This window comes from Beta vulgaris, chromosome 5 (genome assembly GCF_026745355.1).
Source record: "Beta vulgaris subsp. vulgaris cultivar EL10 chromosome 5, EL10.2, whole genome shotgun sequence".
NCBI classification, from domain to species: domain Eukaryota; kingdom Viridiplantae; phylum Streptophyta; class Magnoliopsida; order Caryophyllales; family Amaranthaceae; genus Beta; species Beta vulgaris.
Window position 1 is genome coordinate 67,836,231 of NC_079206.1, and position 21,135 is coordinate 67,857,365.

At 35.4% G+C, this 21,135-nt stretch overlaps 1 protein-coding gene and 1 long non-coding RNA gene across 3 annotated transcripts; one reads left to right on the forward strand and one right to left on the reverse strand.

The window, feature by feature from the left end:
• Window positions 1-226: 226 nt before the first annotated feature.
• LOC104894844 (protein translocase subunit SecA, chloroplastic) lies at window positions 227-17,654 on the reverse strand. Of its 2 annotated transcripts, XM_010681190.4 has the most exons (21): window positions 17,307-17,654; window positions 15,194-15,672; window positions 15,029-15,101; window positions 14,731-14,937; window positions 14,505-14,608; window positions 14,197-14,376; window positions 13,849-14,067; window positions 10,933-11,046; window positions 10,727-10,840; window positions 9,494-9,661; window positions 9,184-9,359; window positions 5,690-5,756; window positions 5,452-5,598; window positions 3,587-3,682; window positions 3,444-3,512; window positions 3,094-3,195; window positions 2,756-3,007; window positions 2,587-2,654; window positions 1,986-2,103; window positions 1,039-1,278; window positions 227-603 (listed from the first exon to the last, which is right to left on the reverse strand). In XM_010681190.4, the coding sequence occupies exons 2-21, from the start codon at window positions 15,629-15,631 to the stop codon at window positions 466-468; spliced, it is 3,090 nt and encodes a 1,029-aa protein (XP_010679492.1). In that variant the 5' UTR covers window positions 15,632-15,672; window positions 17,307-17,654; the 3' UTR covers window positions 227-465. The 2 variants fall into 2 exon arrangements, with proteins under 2 accessions (XP_010679492.1, XP_048493584.1); XM_048637627.2 differs by lacking the exon at window positions 17,307-17,654 and having other exon boundaries at window positions 15,029-15,097; window positions 15,194-15,335.
• On the forward strand, window positions 15,672-17,766 carry LOC109135049 (uncharacterized). Its single transcript, XR_007270482.2, has 2 exons — window positions 15,672-16,431; window positions 16,511-17,766. It is a non-coding gene; the product is annotated as an uncharacterized LOC109135049 (long non-coding RNA).
• Window positions 17,767-21,135: the final 3,369 nt, after the last annotated feature.

Here is a 21,135-nt window from a genome sequence, read left to right on the forward strand (position 1 = left end):
ACTACACTATATCTAAAATTTAAGGGGGTCATATTCCATCACTCACCCCACGCTACTCCAGATTTGCCCGTCTCTCTCAGAAAAAACTTATATAGACATGTTTCACACTAATTTGATTTTTAGTGTGGACCTAATGCTAATACATGTGATTTATGAAATAAAAGATTATTGTGCCAAATAATACATATGTAAAAGAGGAGTTGGTGTAAATTGTAAAAGGCGACTGTGACCAGAAAAATTAATATGTTAAAAAATGAAAATTTTCATTACAATAAACTAAAGTAAGAAACGTTATCTATATAAAAAAAAAAAACTTTTTGTACATTTATATCATAGCACATTTGTGCTTCATAGTATATTATTAAACTGACATACTTTAGCAATTTTAGTAGTTCTAATTTACACAGAGGAGTAAGCAGCAATCAATTCAGAGGCGCTAATTCGGGGGAAGAAAGAGGATTTATTTTAAACACTAGCAGATGATGAGGATTCCACAGAACTGAGTGGATTAGGATTTGCATCACCAGTTTTACTATCTTTTACATTGCTATCGAAGTTTCCCTTCTTCTGCTGCTCTTGATCCTTCACCAACACCGGTTGAAACTGCCAAAGAAAGCAATATTGCAGGTTAGACAAGGGAAATCTTTAGATTTCAATGACTTTTTACACTAGATTATTAGTGTCCACTAAATTTGCTGATTGTTATTCCTAAAGGGTAAGGGAACTTAAATCCTCAATAAATTCCATCTTTGAAGGCTCCCCCTCCCCTCCCAAGGAACTGCTGGTGTCCTTTTTGTATCATTTTGGTATCTATCAGGGTACCCAAAACCTCTCGAATGGTTCCAATTGGAAGAGATATGGGTATCAATCATCTGATATATACAAATTGAGATCTCAAATTGGGATCTATTAGGTAGAGACCTAAAACCTCCTCTGATCGCCCTCCCTCCACCCCTCCCCCCAACAAAGTAGGAAAGAAGACTCAAGAGTCGAGACTCATAACATTTGAAAGCACATGGTACTAGTTCAGACAAGGACCTGGTAAACGGAGTAGATAACATTTCTTCTTATCTGTGCCATCATTTCTAAGAAGAGATTGTAGCCCTCCAGCTTGTATTCTATGAGTGGATCCCTTTGTGCATAACCACGAAGGCTTACAGCTTGCTGAACAAATTTAATAGCTTGCAAGTGTTCCTTCCATAAGCGATCAATGTTGCTCAAGATAAGAAATCGCTCTGCTTCCTTCATCAGGCCTGGTGCTTGTTTTTCCACCATTTCCTGAAGCCAATAGAAACAATATCAAAATACAACTATAGAAACACATCAGACTGCGAAAGAGGACTCGAACCTCCATTTCACCACCAAAAGGCACCTTGAAAGTGATTCTTATTCCATAAATATGATATCTATCTAGTGTGTATGGAATATATAACAAAGGTGGAGTGTTGGAACCACCAGCTTCCACAAGTATAAATGTGTACTCAACAAGTTTATCCACCCAGATTGTCTCTTTAACCAGTTAAAAAGTCCAGTTAAAGGGCCTAAAGACCAACGCGACCAATTCCCAACGAGTACTATAAAGAGAATAGCATCTCCATTGAGAAGTGGGACATTTAGAGTGAGACATCACAGAGATGAAGCTCAGGTAAATCCTTATATCTACAATCCTGCGAAGTTAAATCTGGTAGGAAGCAAGAAAAAGGACATGAATGCATTTATGGGACTGTGGAGGTGTTTGTTATGACATTAGCGACGCTCATGTTTCATTTCTTTCTTCATTTGGAAAGGAGGGGTGCGGCAGTGAACCCTTCCTGACCAAATACTACACATGATCGAAAGGCTAAACGCTAAAATTAAGCAATACACAGAGATAGAGAGAGGGGCACAACAAGAAAACCAACATTGAATAGTACTATAATAGATGCATAATAAATACACAGAGCAAAAGGGAATGGAGAGCTTTTGATAGCAGAAAAAAAACATACCTTTTTCTGCAGGTATGCCTCACGACCACAACGATGAAGGTAATCTCGCAAATCTTCGTAAGTTGAACAGTTGTCTGAGAGCAACTGTGGGGTTAAATCATTCAACAGATAACAATACCTAGAAAAACAAATAACTGTCAAATAGATAGAATCGCCTACAGGAGCACAGAGGATGATACAACCAGTTGACCTAGCCACTAAAGAAGTTCTAAATAAAAGTAGCCAAAAAACGAAGTACTTGAAAGGTTCTTAATCATAAGTACCCTAATAAACTAACACAAACATTAGATTGTCAAGATATAGACATTAGAAGTCACTGAGATTGCATTAAAAGTTCAGAAAATTTGTTCAACAGAATCAATCATATCAAAAAAGAGCGAGAGGTTGCTAAATCATGCAGGTCCGATCTACACTGTCTGATTTTGGCAATTATGATGTCCTCATCGTTGCATGAACTGTAATACTTAAGCAAACCACAGAATTGACAACCTTGTCAAAGAGAAGTACAAGGCCTCTGCACCTCTGCAGTGACTGAGTAAAACAACTGCAAAATTGCTACAAAGAAGAATTACGCAAATGAAGTCAGAGCAGTTTATCTCACTGTTGAAGTTTTGCAATGAGCTTTTCAAGATCCCAGCTTTCCTTCGGCACATCAGAACCAATATTTGCCTGTCCATAAACAGAAGACGATCAAACATTAGGAGAGCAGGAAGATGGTACGAACAAGATAAGACAAGAATAAGCATTTTCTTCAGATCAACAACGGTCACCTCTAGTATATCATCCATTGTTAGCTCAGCGTACTCAATAAGCAGGGATTCAAGACTGTCAGACTCAAGGGCTCGCCTTCTCTCCACATAAACTCGGTCTCTTTGGCTGTTTAATACTTCATCATACTCAAATAATTGCTTCCGTATATCAAAAAAATAATTTTCCACTTTCCTCTGAGCTTCATCAAGTGCTTTCGTCAGCATCTTTGACTCAATGGGCAAGTCTTCAACTCTAAAAGCTCTCATAAGACCCTAGAGGTACCAATCAAGAGTGTGAGAAACATGGGAGTTTCCAGAAAAAATACAAAATAAAATAGGGAAAAGAGGACGGTAAATACTTGTATACGGTCACCACCAAATATCCGAAAGATGTTATCTTCAAGGCTAAGGAAGAAGCGAGAACTTCCAGGATCCCCTTGCCTCCCACTTCGACCACGTAACTAGATCAGAAAAAGACAAGTTAATCGCATAACTGCATAAGATTTCACTTTTTGACAGCATTACAAATCATGAAAAGGCAAATAAAGCGAAACAGGAGACAGTATGAGCAAAGGACAAGAATCCCTTCTTAATCCCGCATTGAGATGCAAGTGAGCTAATATAGTAGCAAACTTTTAGGAATAAAGATCCAGAAATAAATAAATAAAGTCAGGTACTTCCTGATCTCAAATATAATATAGCAAGTCACCTGATTGTCAATACGACGTGATTCATGGCGTTCAGTTCCAATGACATGAAGCCCGCCAGCTGACACCACCTGTTATATAGCATAGTCTATTTAATGCAACTTACATTGATACTTTATAGTTGAGACATAATTTTATTGCACACCTTTTTCTTCTCTTCGTCTGTGTAAGTTTTATACTCTTTAGCAATTTCCAGAAATGCATGGCGAAGCTTTGCAATGACTTCATCTTGAGCAGGACCCTGACATTTACCCACAAAGATAATCAGGCATGATATTATCCTGTGCTTGTCCACTTGATCAATCACATATTTCCCTTGAAAGGAGTATTATTATGATTTTAGTATCTATAATCAGCAATGCTACCCTCCAGCAGGTACAGGGAAATCACTCCGTCTAGCCATGAAGAGATTCTAATGCTTTCTCGCACAAATCATCTCTTCTTCAATAATTAAGAGGAACAGTGTCAGGACGTTATACAAGTTACCCTAACTATAATCACTAATCACTTCTCTATCCTGCTTAACTTGGAACTTAAGGTGTTTTTAAGTAAACGGGTCAGGACTAACGGAAGCACAATCAACAAAAGATATATTGAACTAATATAAGGTGAGAAAATGAAGACAATGACAAACACGATTTTATGTGTACAGCCCCTCCCTTAAAGAGTAGGGGAGAAACCACCAAAGTATTAGCAATCTGAGGAGCAACTCTCTCTTCATAATCACAGAGACGCACCTGCACAATCTTCCTAGACTATGTATTACATATTTCCTTTTCCTCTCTTCACGAAGCTCTCAATGTGCTTGCAATATCTCACTAGATTCCAAGGTACCGTGAAGTATAATGAACCATGCCTTCTTCAAATAGAGCATGTATTCCTACCCTTATGATATATTATAGACTCTTCCTAGATCGAGAATTTAACAAGTATTATAGGAAACTAATATTCTCTCTTCCTAAAAATATCGACAATCAATTAGGAACTGATATTCTATCATCCTAAAAATATTAACAATCAATTAGGAAATAATTTCTCCCCAATCCTAAGCAAACTAGAATAAGGAAACAACAGCTAAGTTGGCTGCCGAAATAGGAAAGACTTTGCTGGACCAACAAGTGTCCTGGACGCACTCCCATGTCAAATTGTTAGGCTTGTAAACCTGACAACACATTCAAAAGGGAAAGCATGGAGCTAGACATATTGGAGTACTGTAACTCAGTGAAGCTGTGTTGGATAGCTTCATTCCAGCAAGAAAGATCCCGCTTCTTAAAGAGAAGACTAGTTAGTGGCTACGGCAAAGCCCTGAATTGTTTTATATCTCATACTTATTGAGTAAAAAAAAATTTATGGTTATCACTTTATCAATGGTAAGAATTTGGTGCTGAAAAAAGATGTAAATGAAAAAGAAGTACGTCATTTTGTTTACATTATGCATTTAAAACATTGTAGCTTAACTCTTGATTTCAAAGAGAAACCAATAATATCATAAATAAACTTGATAAGATTAACAATAAGAGTGTAGTGGAGTGATGTACAAAGATCTATCTTCCATGCTTGGGTTGTGGGTCTGAAACTGTATGTTGACGATCTTTGCATCTTGTTACGGTTTTTCCACCATATACCCTTGAAAAAAAAATTATTCACAGATACCCCTACTTTTTTCAGATATCACCATATACCCCTGAGTTTCTAGAATATTACAAAAAAAACCTTTTGACTAACGAATGTTAGATCTCCGTTAGTGGATAACCTAATTAAACCCTCTAACCCTAATTAACTCATATAAACCTAACCCTAACCCTAACCTTAACCACCACCACCCCCAACCCCACTAGCCCCCCTCCCTTCCACAGCCCCCCTCCCCCTCCCTTGATCTCCCCCGCATTCCCCCTTCCCCTACCCCGCAGTCCCCCTGGATCTCCCCCGCAGCCCCTCGCTCCCCTGCCAAAAGAAACACAAAAAGGGGGGGGGGGGGTAAAATTAGAGCAGGAAATTCAACTTCATTACCTTTTCACATGAGTAAGAAAGTCTTTCCTCTGCTTCAAGCTCACTTACTGACCTCTTCCCCCAGGTTTTTACAGCCAATTGCACTGCTTCGTCAACCAATTTGGTGTTTTCAAGAGACAGTTTGCAAGGGAACAAAGTTTCTTTTACCTGACATTACGGACATTTCAGAGCCATAGGCCATAAAACACATAGGAAGAACTTTACCGACATCAACACTCGTAGACAAGCAACAGCTAACCTTCCAAGTTTTCATAGGAGGAGGCTTCTTCAAGGAAACAAATCCTGTATCACCTGGCCTAACTACCCTGCAGCATTCATATAAAATCTAAAACATTAAAGACAGAAGACTGTTACAGGAACTCAGCAATCAAGAATAGTGACAAGTGACAATAAGCCTTAGAGTCACTTCCCAAGTGGAAGCAAAATGAAAGAAGTAAATACCAACCAAACAGACCTTTTTGCCCAGGTGAAATTAGATACAAAGATCTTGAACAATCACTGGTCTACAATAGGGGGAGTAAATGGCACTCCCTCCCCCTCTCCCTCTCTCCCTCTCCCTCCCTCTCTCTCTCTCCCTCTCCCTCCCTCCATCTCTCTCTCTCCCCCCCTCTCCCTCCCTCCCTCTCTCTCTCTCTCCCTCTCCCCCTCTCTCTCTCTCTCTCTCTCTCTCTCCCTCTCCCCTTCCCTCTCCCCCCTCTCTCTCCCCCCTTCCCTCTCCCCCCCTCTCTCTCCCTCCATCCCCTCTCCCCTCTCTCTCTCCCTCCCCTCTCCCCTCTCTCTCTCCCTCCTCCCTCTGCATCTTAGCAGTACTACAGTAGCATTGTAACAGCACATGTACCAACACAAATTCCCAATTCCGGGTTCCTTGCAGGTTCTCTGTCTTTCTCTATATTGTACAGTGACCACTTGTCGGTACCATTATTCACAACTTTTGTATTATTCATATTGGTGCAGGGGTAGAATAATAAATAAAAATGCAACCTTTAAAATAATAAAGTATAACACTATCCTGAATTCGTGCTACATACGTGATAAATTATGCATAAATTCATTATTTTGTAATATAGTTCAATAATGATATTAATAACTACTATTATATGTTTCACATGTCTACTAGCTTTGACTTTGGAAAACATGAAAACTTATTTTTGATCGGGAAGGGGGAGACAAATCTTGTTCAGACAACAAAAAGAAAAGATAACGGACCGAGAAGTCCACAAAAAGTGAGTTATTTGTCTATAAAGGTTACAAATGATAAGAGGTATCAATTGACTGCTTAGTTTTTTAGTTGTTTCTTATTATCCATTCTTATGGGAGTAATATGCAATATTTTCTGCTACAGATTTCTCATTAGCAATAACCTGCAATAATTACTTACAAGAAAGAAAATTTCTTGAGGTTCAAAAATTAAACTTGACCGGCAAAAACCAACATTTTATAGAAGCACCATGACTAAAATAAACCTTCACAGTGCAACTGCCAATAACGACAAACACCATTCCTAGTTTCCTACTATAGACAGGGATGCCAAGTCTCAAATGTGAAGACATGTCCAACCTAACCCCAATTTTTACAAGCAGAGGCTAGTGGAATTCTCCACGTATCCAAATAGCAATCGTTTTATACACACCCAAAAGCATGAAGAGGTCGTAGTATTTGAACATAGAGGTAAACTTTATTAAATATACAAGTAAAATTTTAGAACATTCAGGTTAAACTTTTGATTTTTAACATAGTAAAATTCGTCATTCATGTGTTTTGGTGATGTCTTTTCAATATATACATGTAAGTTCATATTAATTTAAGGTCGGTGATGTGTTCCGATGATGTTTCTTCTCTATGATCAGTAAGTTTATGTTGCATGTTCAAGATCTATTTGTTGTTGATGTGCTTTAATAGATTTTCTTGTGCATGTTCAAAAAATATACATATATGCTATAGGTTCTAAAACGGTGATCTGGAAACTGGTGCATAAAATAATGTGCCCAAATATAATTAACTCTAATAACTTCCACATATACAAAGAATTTGACTAAATCCAATTAAGATTGCAATCATATTGTATACAAATTTATCTTTTAAGTAGACAATGGCCTATGAGGCCATGATCCTAGATTGATATCATAGCATTGTATTCATGAGTTAGGTTCAACCTTGTTCTATGAAGTCTTCTTGTTGCCCAAAAAGGACAGAAAAAAATTGACTTGCTGAATTTGGAGGATGATTGTGTTAGCAATTCGGCGATGCACATAAAAAAAACAGATTATTGAAGGTATCGATTCCCCGACAATATTTCAAGTTCTGATTATGTAAGATTTTGTAAAGTGGTGTCAAGTATAAGCTCCACTACATTACCAGACTTTTCTTAATTTTGTAAATAACTTAAGACATGAGATTTTTAGTCCGCCTTCGTTGTTCTACATGGATTACACTTACACTCCCTTGGTACTTAATTATGCATCAGATATGGTTCTTAATTATTTATCATGTGTGATGTTAGCAATGATATTGTAGAATGAATTTTGTTTTCCTACAGAAATGAATAGAAAACTTCAAATGTTTATGGAAGGGGGTATTTGTTTTCTAGAAACCCACAAATAAAGGATTTCAAAAAAAAGAGCACCATGCTATCTATTGGTATATAAAATGCTCATATCACTGCATTTTAAGTATTAACAAAAAAGTATATTATCTTCATTGGCAACACTACCTCTATACTCTGAAAACCATCCCTCTTTATGTTATCATCCACTCCTTTAAGTTATTCAATTTTGTTTTATCCCAAATGGTAACTAATTTTCTATCTTCAGCTCTCCTTGGCCCTTGCCCCACCAAACGGATCGACTTGGTCCACAAATACGCCAGTGTTTCTAATAACTTCCTCTCTTTCACCCAAAAATATTATACCGACTCCCTCTTACTGCTTGGAATATTAAAAAAAAAGGATTAAGTGGTCGAATAATTTGAAAAGCAGGTAGCATTTCTTTCTAATTACTTTTTTGTTCAATCTTCTAGATAACTAGAGCAAAAAAACGCGGATTCTTTCATCAATTTCAGTCATAGTACTTCTATTTTTTTTTCCAAACAGAAAAAAGAAAAAAATAGAATTCTACTTCTTTTAGTTTTGCTGGCGACATTTCTTATTCTTTTTGTGGGTGATAGAAACAAAGGTAAAATAAGAAACAAAAAAGGGCTAGTGCCAAAACTATCATTCCCTTGAGCTATCATGACGAAACTTATATTTTACTCCCTAAGTCATCAAATACATTTTCCTTTTCTTTTGGGAACATAGTTATAGAAGAAGGGTTTGGGTGTGCCTTAGTCGCATTAAACTTGAACCAAAACTTGGAAGAGTTGGTTACTTTCTGATGTCACCAAGGGGAGGGAAAACAGAAAAAAAAAATATTAGAAAAAGGGAAATATTAATTTGAATATGTGGGCCCAGTCCAAATACGGAAATGGGAAAAGTATTAATACAAACATATATTGAAAAATGGGAAATCTATTTGGGGACGGAGTATATAAATCGCAATTTTAAGAGTTTGTGACTTTGACTCCAAACAGCCACTAATGAGTAATGACAATGACAGCATGACAATAACACCTAAAAAGTTTCATCAATAGCAGCATGGAGGCAAAATAGCAACGACCCCCTCAATCATAGACAGCAATGGACAGTCGAACAATTTTAAAAGACAAATAGCAATGAACTGCATAATTTAATAGCAGTACCTTGGCATAAGCATCTCTCGAATTTTCAGCCTTGCCATAAATTCAGCATTACCGCCAAGAATGATGTCTGTTCCACGACCAGCCATATTTGTAGCAATAGTTACTGCTCCTAAGCGACCACTTTGGGCCACAATCTCTGCTTCTCTTTCAACATTCTCAGGTTTTGCATTGAGAACCTCCACATAAAACAATAATCAATCCACATCACTGTTATTTGATATACTTTGACCATCTATCATGGTGCATATTGCAAAAACATCAATATTACTAAAGCAATTTCTTCACTTCACCATTGTTGGATAAAAGTTACCTCATGAGAGATACCAGCTTGATGCAATTGCTCAGACAGTAATTCGCTCTGCTCAACACTTGTTGTCCCCACAAGCACCGGTCGTCCTGTCTTGTGCATTCTTGATATTTCCACCACAACCGCCCGCCATTTTCCAGTTGTGGCTCTAAACACAACATCGGATTCTTCCTACAAGAACAGACGGTATTTAGAGCTAGTTAGCACACATAGTATTTCTATTGGCGAAGGCCGAAGAGAAAGGCTAGGCCCTACCTGATAACTCTGATCTTATTATCAATACTACTAGGAGTTCAGGAATATCTTTCCTTTTTGCAATAACTCAAAGTAGAAAAGTTCTTTAAAAGGCTTAGTATAGGAAAGTCCAATGTGGTGTGGTGTTTTCCGCCAAGAACACTTTAGCAACTAACTCATACATTACATCACAAAAATTTCCCGCATTTTTCATTTTTCCTTCCCCAACTAAATTAAGAAGTTAAGTTGCGATGTAATATTCTACGCATTTGTTCATATTGTTGAGTGACCACTGGTCTGAGAATGACAGGCTGTACTCTTCAAATGAGTAAAATGAAGTCTAAAAATCGCCCTGCGGAAAATGCTCATGAGAGCTCTATCTCTATCCCAGACAATAGAAGCGCGGAAACTGACCACTTCTTTAACGAATAAGGAAGCTATTGTCAAGGGTCACCATGGGTGTTTAAGGCGAATAAGAAAAAAACTGTTGAGCCTATCAACCACCACCAATACTGTGTCCACCCCATGAGACCGAGGGAAACCTTCGAAAAAAATCATTATGATATCCTCTCAAAAATGTACAGGGAATGGAAGAGGTTGAAAAGTTGAACACACCCACGAAGTGATTCACACGAAGCAAAAAGCTGTCGACAATTGGAAAAAGCTTGCACGTATTGTTTAATTGCCTTCCCGGCTTCCCATTCCTAGCCAGTACCACTCCCCCACTATGCGAAGGTAGGTCTTGGGTTCACCAGAGTTTCTTCCTACTGGCAAATATGAACTCTTCAATTGTTTCCCTATTCACCGATCTCCTTTGTAATAATGTGAATGAAAAAGTGGCGTTCAGGAGAGAGAAAGGGGAAATAATAAAAAGTTATTGCGTTGATAATCCAAAACCTTGGTATTGGTTGGACGTTGATACTGTGATCTTACTCCTTCCTTGGCCTAATCAATGTGAATGTAATGAAAAAGTTTAAGAGGGGAAGTGGGAAATGAAGAGACCTTCCGTATCATGGGTTTGTTCGTGGGAACAATAGTAACTTTGAGTTTGTATATACTCTCAAATTCTGCAGTTTCAGTAGCGGCGGTGCCGGTCATCCCACAAAGTTTAGGGAACTGCACAAGAGAAAAGATCATTACAAGATATCTTAGACACAAAGATCATTACAAGATATCTTCAAAATAATGCTCTTAGGAGATGCAGATACCTGAAGAAAGAAGTTCTGATAGCTAATTGAAGCCAATGTTATTGTTTCATTTTGTATAGGTAAACTTTCTTTGGCTTCCACAGCCTGGTGAAGCCCATCACTCCATCGCCTCCCCTACGATAATTCATAGACATTTAATACAGATAAAGTCAAAAAACTTCATTCACTAGCAAAGAGTCATATACTTCATGTCGGCAACTCAATAATGCAACCACTATTGCATCAAAGATAACACCTTCAACAAAACCATTTACAGTACATATGTTTTCCTTATTTCCACAAGACTACAATATACAACTGACAGATACACTCTGAAAGTATACTTGTAAAGTAATGTTCCTCAGAAATTCTGATGAAGGGGTTATAAGCTGGTGAAAAGAATGATGCCTTAATGCCTAAACAAACAAAATGCATTGCAGGAAAGTTTTGATTTCCTTTTTTCCTTTCTCTTCACCAAATGCTGCCCACTTAAACCAAACAGCAGCTGACTGAAAGCAAACAATCCACCACATTGTTTAAGGATGTCTAGATATTCGATATCTCACCACCAACAAGATCTAGACTGCTAAATATTACACTTGAAGACCAGCAGAAAACATTCTTCTCATGAGGGGGTTGTAGATGCAATTCTCATTTAAAACGAGTGCGTAAATTGCCTTTTAAAGCTCATTCAAAAAGGTCTTGCGCAATGTCGACTTGAAACAAGCCTGTAGTCATATATCCGAGGAATATATTTTATTTTTATGATTACCCTTTACAAAATGGGTAACCGAACTACATGAAGGAATGGTTCTGTTTTAAATTTCTAACTTAGTACAGTGTCAATCAATGTCCAATATCAATAATCTTAGCAAGCTCTCATGGGTTATGTCAAGATATCCTCTTTCTCCTCTTTTTGACATTTTCATGATGGAGTCTTTCAGTAAATAGCCAAGTAAGGCTCTCAAAATTTTGCCTGCAAATTATCATTTTGCTCTTGCTCACTGAAAATAATAAATTCATGCAAACCTAATGAGCGGAGTTTAAGTTATTAAAGATCTGCTCTTCTGGTTTCCAAATCTTGTAGCATGATTTAAGGCAAGTATAGATAGACCGTTTCACATTGTTTTGAGGGGAACTCTGAGTGCGTTAAACCCTAGACTTAGTTTTCAACCTTTAAAAGTTAATTGCTTTTTATCCAGAGATTGCTATTCAACGTTCAAGATCTATTGTTCAATATTACTTTATCTTTCTCGTATTATGATGTTGATATCTTAATTGCAGAACTACTCGTTCCATCTAAATACATTCAAATGTCAGCAACCCATTTTCTTTATGAGTTAGGACCACAATTCAAATCACCTCTACTCTTTCCTCAATACAATATTACCCATAATTTCCTATACCATTAACTTTTCTAACAACAATAAATTTCAAATGCCCCACATTAAACTTCCTCTTAATTTATGTGCCAAAAGCAAATGGGTAGCATATTGAGACGAATAAATAATTTTTTTTATAATCACCCTCATGCTCATTTAATTATCTTTATGTGTATGAAATCTAGTCTAATTATGCCTTGAGTGGCTTTCTAATCAAATTTATGGAAACCACTAATGTTATGTAGGGTTTAGTTAATTGTGAATTGATTTCATAATCTTTAATATTATGATTTTGCTAGTAGTCACAACAAATCACTTTTAACATTGGATATTGGCATTACCTAGTCAAGCAACAATAGATAAGTACTTTGGATAGACCTTAAGCAATAGGCATCACAACCCTTGACCTCCATGAATGGCTAGGTTTGGACACACTACAGTTACTACCAATGCTTTTAGAATCATTTTCTACTTTGAATCAAAAAGGTGAGAAGGATCCAATCAGTAGGATTGGATCGTAACATCGTAAGTCCAAGGAAAAAGTATGATGCTTATTATGCTATAATAGTGAAAAGACTCGTGTTAAAAGTTTAAACTCACTAATAATCATTTTCTTCATTCTCAAATGGTGATAGTATTTCGATACTCTAAGATTTGTATAACATGAAACTGAAATATAATAGGAAAAGAATATGTGAAATTTAATTTATATTTTTTAAAGTGCGATCAGATCATAATAGTGTAGGATTGTAGAATCGTTTTAAGATCCTACCATGAGAATTTTTTCAGTTGAGTAGAATTAGAAGCGTGTTCAAACTTAAAATTCTACCTAGGGTTGAGAACAGCCCGGCCCCTTCGGATCGTAAAATCATAGGATCTTATTAAGGAAATAACCTTTAAAAAAACTCCTCACCGTTCTGGTTGAGAGTGGAAAATGCTTCTTGTAACTGAACTCCAAAGCCATAAAATTTAGTCGAAGTCCCCCGACACTATAGATTGAGTATACTATATTACAATTGAGAATTCTTACCAGCTCCTCATTAAAGTAGTTAACCATCTAAAATGCTTTTACGGAATAGACAGCAGTAAGGTGAGTGAGTCCTCTTTCTCTTTTTTGTTTAGCATTTCAAGATTTAGGGTAAAGAGTAGTTAACCAAAGTTGTACAGAATGGCAGAGAAATTTCTTCATCACATCCTCCAAAGTTTTGACCTCAAGGAGTCATGGGCTCATGAGGAGTAAGTGACGTCTAGAATTTTCATGCCCGTGAAATTTCCACATCAAACATTTGAAACATAATTAGAAGTTTCTCACATGTGGAAGGAGCATCCAGCATTGAGAAAAAAGGAAAGAAAGACATGGTCAAGCCAATGAGGTAAGTGGGTCATGCAGGACTCATACTCAACAGACGCATAGTATCAAGTAGAATTTAGGAAAATGGAAAAAACATTTCAGACGATACCAGGGTTGGGGGAAGAAGGACAAAAGAAAGAAAACAGATAAACTGAACCATGATTCAGTTTAAAGAAGTACTGCAAAGACAAAAGGCAATCTTACCTGCATTACCCGGCCAGTGAACTCGTCCACTATAAGGATCTCATTACCACGAATTATATAGTTCACATCTTTCAAAAATAGTTCTTTCGCCTTGATTGCATTGAGAATGTATAGTGCCCATTGCTCTCGAGGATCATACAAATCCTCAACATCTAGAATCTCTTCAGCATCTTGATACCCCTGCTCCATGAGTAGAACTGTTTTCTGCTTCTCATCAACCTAAAAAGACATCAGTTTAGAAGTATCCTATAGTGTAACCATCATCCGGTAAATATCATACAGCTTCCAAGGTGCTCACTACACAGAAGAAGAAAACATTTTATAGTATATCTAAGTCCAGTTTCCTACTGTATAGTGTACGTCTTGTTCGAAGGCAGCTGCAATTTTTGCTGCTTTATAGTAACGATCACTAGGCTTTTCAGCAGATCCAGATATAATCAACGGAGTTCTTGCTTCATCAATAAGTATAGAATCCACCTCGTCAATAACGCAGAAATTGAAACCCCTGAGTACGAGCTCATCGACACTCTGCAGCATTCAAGAGTACATTTAGCCAAAAGCAAAGATTTGAGAGAGTTGATCTTGCAAGTAGGAGCGATGAAATGGTCAAAACGAGGCAATAAGTTGTTAAATAGTAATTTGAAGAAGCTACTTTCCGTGGCAAGGTTATCTCTCAAAAAATCAAATCCAAGCTCACTGTTAGTGACATATGTGATGTCACACAAGTAATTTTCCCTCCTTACTTCACTTGGCATGTTCTCTGGTGAAACAGAAATGGACAAGAAATTCATGAATTGGTGAAACAGAAAAGGGCAAAAAAGTTGAGTGTTTGATGATAACAAGTGTAGAGAGGGGTGGAAAGGAAAAGGGAGGAAGACTTACGCTGAACAAGGCCAACCTTGAGACCAAGAAAACGAGGAACTTGACCAACCCACTCACAATCACGGCGGGCTAAATAATCATTAACAGTGACAACATGAACTCCTTTACCAGTCAAAGCATTGAGATAGGCCGGTAATATGGCAACTAATGTCTTGCCTTCTCCAGTTCGCATTTCTGCTATTTCTCCTTTGTGGAGGACCATGCCTCCTGCATACAGCATATTGACATAATGATATTATAGACTAAAGTAGTACTGGTACAGACAGTATAACGAAGAAGAGGAAAGGGGAATGAATACCAATGAGTTGCACATCAAAGGGACGAAGGCCTAAGACCCTCTTGGAGGCTTCCCTGACAACAGCAAAGGCTTCCTATGGAGAAGTAATTGAAATGAAGCAAAGCAAACAAAGAATCAAAAGAAAGGAATGTCATGCTCATGGATATTAGATAAATTAGGTAATACCGGAAGAAGAGAGTCTAGAGATTCGCCGGAAAGAGCGCGCTGGCGAAGGAGAGAAGTCCGGTCTCTGAGTTGGGAATCAGAAAGAGCAGAAATTTGGGGTTCCAACTGATTAATGAGAGAGACGGTGGATGCATACTGCTGCCTGGTGGATTCAGCAGGGTCGCCACCCTTGAAATTGAACAACATATTTCCCAAATTCAGAAGGCCTCCTCCCTGTGCTGCTGCCCTTACCTGTACTAGTTCCCCTCTTCGATGCTGATCATGAACTATGCTGCCTAGACCTAGACCTAGACCTACTACACCTACTACACCTACACCCACTACACCTACACGACGACCCCCACTTCCTTTAACATCAATTCCTCGCTGCTTATGTTTGATTGGACAAGAACAACAACAAACACACACAGACGATGCACCCCTTGCACAAGACTCCATCGTCGCCCCAGTTATTGATTTTTTTGCTCCCGTCCTTTTTTCTACAGAAACAAACCAACAAGTTACAAGGATAAGCTCAATTTCTGAGGTGGCTATTGGTGCGGGCTCGACCCACGTCGCTTTTCTTTAGAGTTTAGCTCATCTTTTCGTTTTGAAATTAATTAAATTAAGTGAGTCAAGCTTGGTTTCTTTAGCTTCCATCATATACCTCATTTCACAAAATTACTATAATTAACAATAAATCTCTATTCTACAAGGCAACTAGGGGGGACACCAAAATATTAAAAGCCCCATTCTACCCTTATTGAATAAATCAATTTACATATTCTATAAAAAAAAATACCAAAAAAAAGAAAGAAAAGAAAATACGTAACATATTACATAACTGACTCCTTAATATAAAAAAAAAAAAAAAACAAGAAAACACCATAAATAAACAAACGTGTACGGCTTAACTGCTAAACATATAACCACCCAATAAAATCCCTTAATAAAGGGAAAAACTGCAAATAAACACGCCAGTTTCTAAATCTTTCATTCTTAAATCTTTCATTCTTAAATCTTTCATTCTTCCACTTCTCCATTCAATTCTCTGAACAACACAACCACATAAACAAACCACAAATCAGAATACCATTTTTTCCACCAATACCAGGTAATTACAGTGATTTATTCACAAAAATATAAATACATCATTTATTTTCTGGCATGAATTTTATGCAGGGTACTTTCACAATTGTTGTAATACATGATCCAATAGAAGCAAAACATTGTTGGATGTGCAAGGAAACAGTAAAAATGTATTTTCTTACTTCTCTCACACAATTTTTTCATTCTGTAATATGATTTCATAGTGATTTTTGTGAATATTTTATACAGAGAAACAACAGAGATAAAGTAAAACGGAAACATTAGAGAGGTTTGATCGCACATTACATTGGTGTGCTTTAATTCAGAGTGCAATCTCAAGTTCAATGCAACTTCCAAAGGGCTCAAGTACAACTAAGATAACACTCAAAAAAGGTATGTCTTTTAACATTGTTATTGAGCCACATTTAAAATCAAGTCTTTCAATTTTATTGTGTGATTAATCAAAATGTTAATTTCTAAAACAAAATTGACTTTTAGAATTAATATTGTGTGGACAGAAGCTAATCATCACCATACGAATAATCTCAAGGTATGTCTTTTAGTATTAATATTGTTGCGGGTTACGAAATCACTAATTAATCACACCATACGATCCACATAATTTCCAACAGCAAAACTATTACGGAGATAACTGTGTTCTTCGATGTACAAATTGAGTATTTTATTTGGAATTTGAAAAAAAAAAGAACGATCGCCAATTTTAGGATACAACCCTATAATTTCTCAAACCAAAATTAAGTATTCTAATGGATAAATAATTCTAAAAAACCAATCTTTTCATAAAAATAATTACAGTGTTCTTTTTTATAAAAAAAATCGATCCATACTAAATCGAATAAAACACCGACAATTTACAATACATACTATTTTTGCGTTTCTCGAATTATAAAAAATCATTCATTTTTCAAGATAATTTTTTCAGATATGAATAATAATGCGAAAATAATACTGAAAAATTGCAATAACAAATTTTTTTGTATTTTACTAGCATGCAAATAAGAATGTTAAAAGATTTCAAACTCACCTCCTCAATTACAGTTCGAATCCTCCATTTCTTCTCTCATTTTTCCTTCCTCCACCTTAAATTTTTTCAAATGTTTGATTCACCGGAAACAAAATCAAATTATTTCTCCAAAAATTCTTCCTCCACCTTCAATTAGTACCGTGATTTGTTGTGTTTTTCAGATTTCCATTTAAAGCGAGAGGGAGAGCAGAGTTACAAGGGCGGTAGGGAGAGAGAGGAGACGCAATGACGGTGGTGGCAGCTTCGGGATTCAAAGTTTCGTGGTGGTAGACGAGTTACAGACTTATAGGGAGTTTAAAGAGAGAGACGAATGGTGTAGAACAATAGAAGTAGAGATAGAAATTATAAATAAAAAAAAAAGAAGAAAAAGAAGAGGAGATATATGTACTTTCAATTTATAGTAGCTTATTTGAAAACATTTGATAACATTTTTTTGATAGGAACATTTGATAATATTTGATTTTGAAGTGTGGTGAATGGTGATACTTGATAGTATTGATGATATACTCGCTTATTTCAAAGAATTAATTGTATTTTTTTCTCTTTATTTTTAACAAATCATATGTACTCACTACTACTAACAATCATAATTTGTTCATTATCAACCACTAAACACATATTGGTTAGTGGGTATGAGAGTGAGTATAATTAAAGAAAGAGGTGGCTTAATAGGGATTAAAGAGATGGCTTAAAAGCCATTCTTTTGTAATGTTTGTGGCTTCTTTGTTGAACGACACTACCTATTTTATATTTATTATTGTACTTTGGTGTCACATTGTTGCATTATTGAGACTTTTTCCCATACAATAAAAATGATGATATAGTTTACTTTACTATATTTGTGCTCAAATCCAACTTCATGTTCAAGTTTAGGATGTATATATATTTATATTTTAGTTTGAGATTTACAAATTTGTTGTTTATAATATAGTTATTACTTAATTTTGTGACTATTGTTGGTTTGTTTTTAACCAAGTGACAAGTAAAACTAGATGGAGTGATTTTATGACTACTGTTGGTTTGTTTTTTAACCAAGTGACAAGTAAAACTAGATGGAGCGATTTTATAAGTAATTATATAAATGAAGTTATTAACAATAATAAGGATTATAAATTACTATATATTAGAATTACATTAATGAAAAAATAAATGATGTATTTTGATCGACCTTCACATTCGCATTCGAAAATTTTGGAGAAATAAACTACATTGCTAAATTGTATACATTATTATACTGTTGGACTATGAATATGTTCTTTTTTAGGAAAAATTTGTAAGTAATTTTTCTATATACAATACTAGATGAAATTCGACAATTAAATTTTTGATAGCGATTTCGCACGCATAGCGTGCATATAAGGCTAGTCTCTATTATATAAGGGAAGGGGGGAGCAATGGTGTCCTCTTTTGAAATACCTATTTTGCCCCCTTCCCTTCCTAAATTACAAAAGGAATGTCAAATCATAATCGGCACTCAAAAAAACTACCGAAAATTAATTTGCAACACTCACTTACAAATCACTTAAAAGAAGAAACTTTACAAATCACTCATACAATTGAGAAAATCACGTTATAAAAATCACGCAAATCACTCAAATAATCAGAAACTTTATTAAAACTTAAAATTACATACAAACTAAAACTAATAACCTAGAAGTCAATACATACAAAAACATTTACAAAAATTTACTTACAAATACTATTCTGAAGAACCATTCACAATTAATGGTGGGTCATGATAAAAAAATAGAGGTGTATTTGTAGTGAAATTGAAATTTAGAAGTTAGACAAGGAAAAAATATTTTACTTTTTTATATGTTTCCTATATATAATGAAACTTTTACATATATTTGGACCTATCTTTTTCTATTATATAATAGCGATTGATTATCAAGGTATAAATGTTTATGTAAAATATCATTCAAGAATTAAAGTACAACTCTCAATTATATAAGGAAAGGGGGAGCTATGGTGTCCCCGAATGAAGAGACTATGTTACCCCTTCCCATTCTAAATTACAAATTCACTTACAAATCAAAGGGGGTTCAAACAAAAATACAAAAATATAATTATAACAATCACTCACAAGTTAACTAAAAAAATTGCATAACTAAAATGAGAAAACTTTACAAAAACTTAAAAATTCACTTACAAACTACAACTATGAAAAATTGACTTGAAATCAAAGTGTCCACTTTCTTTACAATTTATGAAGTACTGTACTTAATTCAAAAATCAACTAAAAAATTATAATATTAGAAATCATAAATAAATTCAATAAAATTTCTATTTTGTTCATAGAATTTAACTTTGAAAAGTAAAAAAAAAAATGAAAAGATTGGTGAAAGACTTAAGTGACAGAAACTAAACCAATCAAATTTTGCAACTAAAAATAATTATAATTCGTATATATATCTAATTTTCAAATTTTGACTCTTATGCTGAAGAAAATCAAGTTTATGTTTCGAAAAAATTCTAGTATTAAACATATGGTAATACATCTTAACGTAATAAAAGGATATAAAATCAATATAATAATTTAAAGTTTTTTAGATTAATTAGCTTTCTTATTTGAAAAGTTATATTTGTACCCGTCAAAAAAAAAAAGTTATATTTGTAATAGTAAAATAAACACACATGATGAGTAACGTATTACTGTTAATGATATATTAATATATATAGCATTTATTATATAATTAGTCCTTAATAACTATTAATCGTCAAGGTTAACGGGCAGAGAGGGTTCCACTTCCACCGCACGATCTAGATTTGGGTGTCATTTGCATCCAAGGTGTAATACTCCGTATTTTTGGGAGTTATTCTTTTAAAAATAAGAAAAAATTATAGTATTTTTAATATTATTTTTGCAAATTAATATAGTTTGGGTAAGCTTACAGTTATAATTTAAATACACAACCTACTTTTTGTACCTAATATTTATGTTTTAATTTGGGGTTGTGCAAGTGTCCTCCGAGCATGCTCCAAAACGCCCAAAGAAAGTGTATAGAAGGCGAAAAATCGCACAAAATTAAGGAAATAGCTAACAAACTAGCCTAAACTAATTCAAAAAAAAAATACAATACCAACTAAGAGATATAAAAATGTAAAGTGATAAACAAGACATCCGTGACGGGTCGTGACGGGTTTGCACTGGGTGGAGACTAGGCTGGGTTAGAGACCCTTGACATGAACACGATCCGTTTAGTTAACGAGTCAGGTGTTTAAACTTGAACTCATCCAACGCAACCCGCTCAACCCGTTTAGTGCATCTGCCTTTAACTCAAAGACTAATGTAAATCAAGGAGGAACTAATACTTTTTCACTTCCACAATCATATCAACCTAACAAAGATTGTTTGAGTTTTACAAACCAGAACTCAAAATTAGTACTACTTAATTATAATTTACAAACCAAAGAGAGAAAGCTTAAATATTTCACTCAAATTAAAGTTCAAATCAACATCAATGCAATGCTGTCTTTATAGTTTTCTACCGAATTCTTTATCGTCGTCTTCCACTCTCATATGAAATAAATTTAAAACATAGGTCACCTTTGTCAATGTTAGACTTGTAGATAAAAAAGTGAAATAAGATGTAACACCTTGATAATTTTATTTTTTTCAAAAATCCTTTCAAATATAAAACTAGATAATCATCAAAGCATTATCGCCCGTGTGATTACGTATCGGCTTATGCAAAATTTTGCAGCGTAAAACATATAACTAACTTTAGGATAAAAATTTTATAAATAACAACGTTAACTTTAAAACCAACCAACAACGTTAACGTTAGCTCCAAACCAAATTAAATATAAAATGTATCAATTAAAG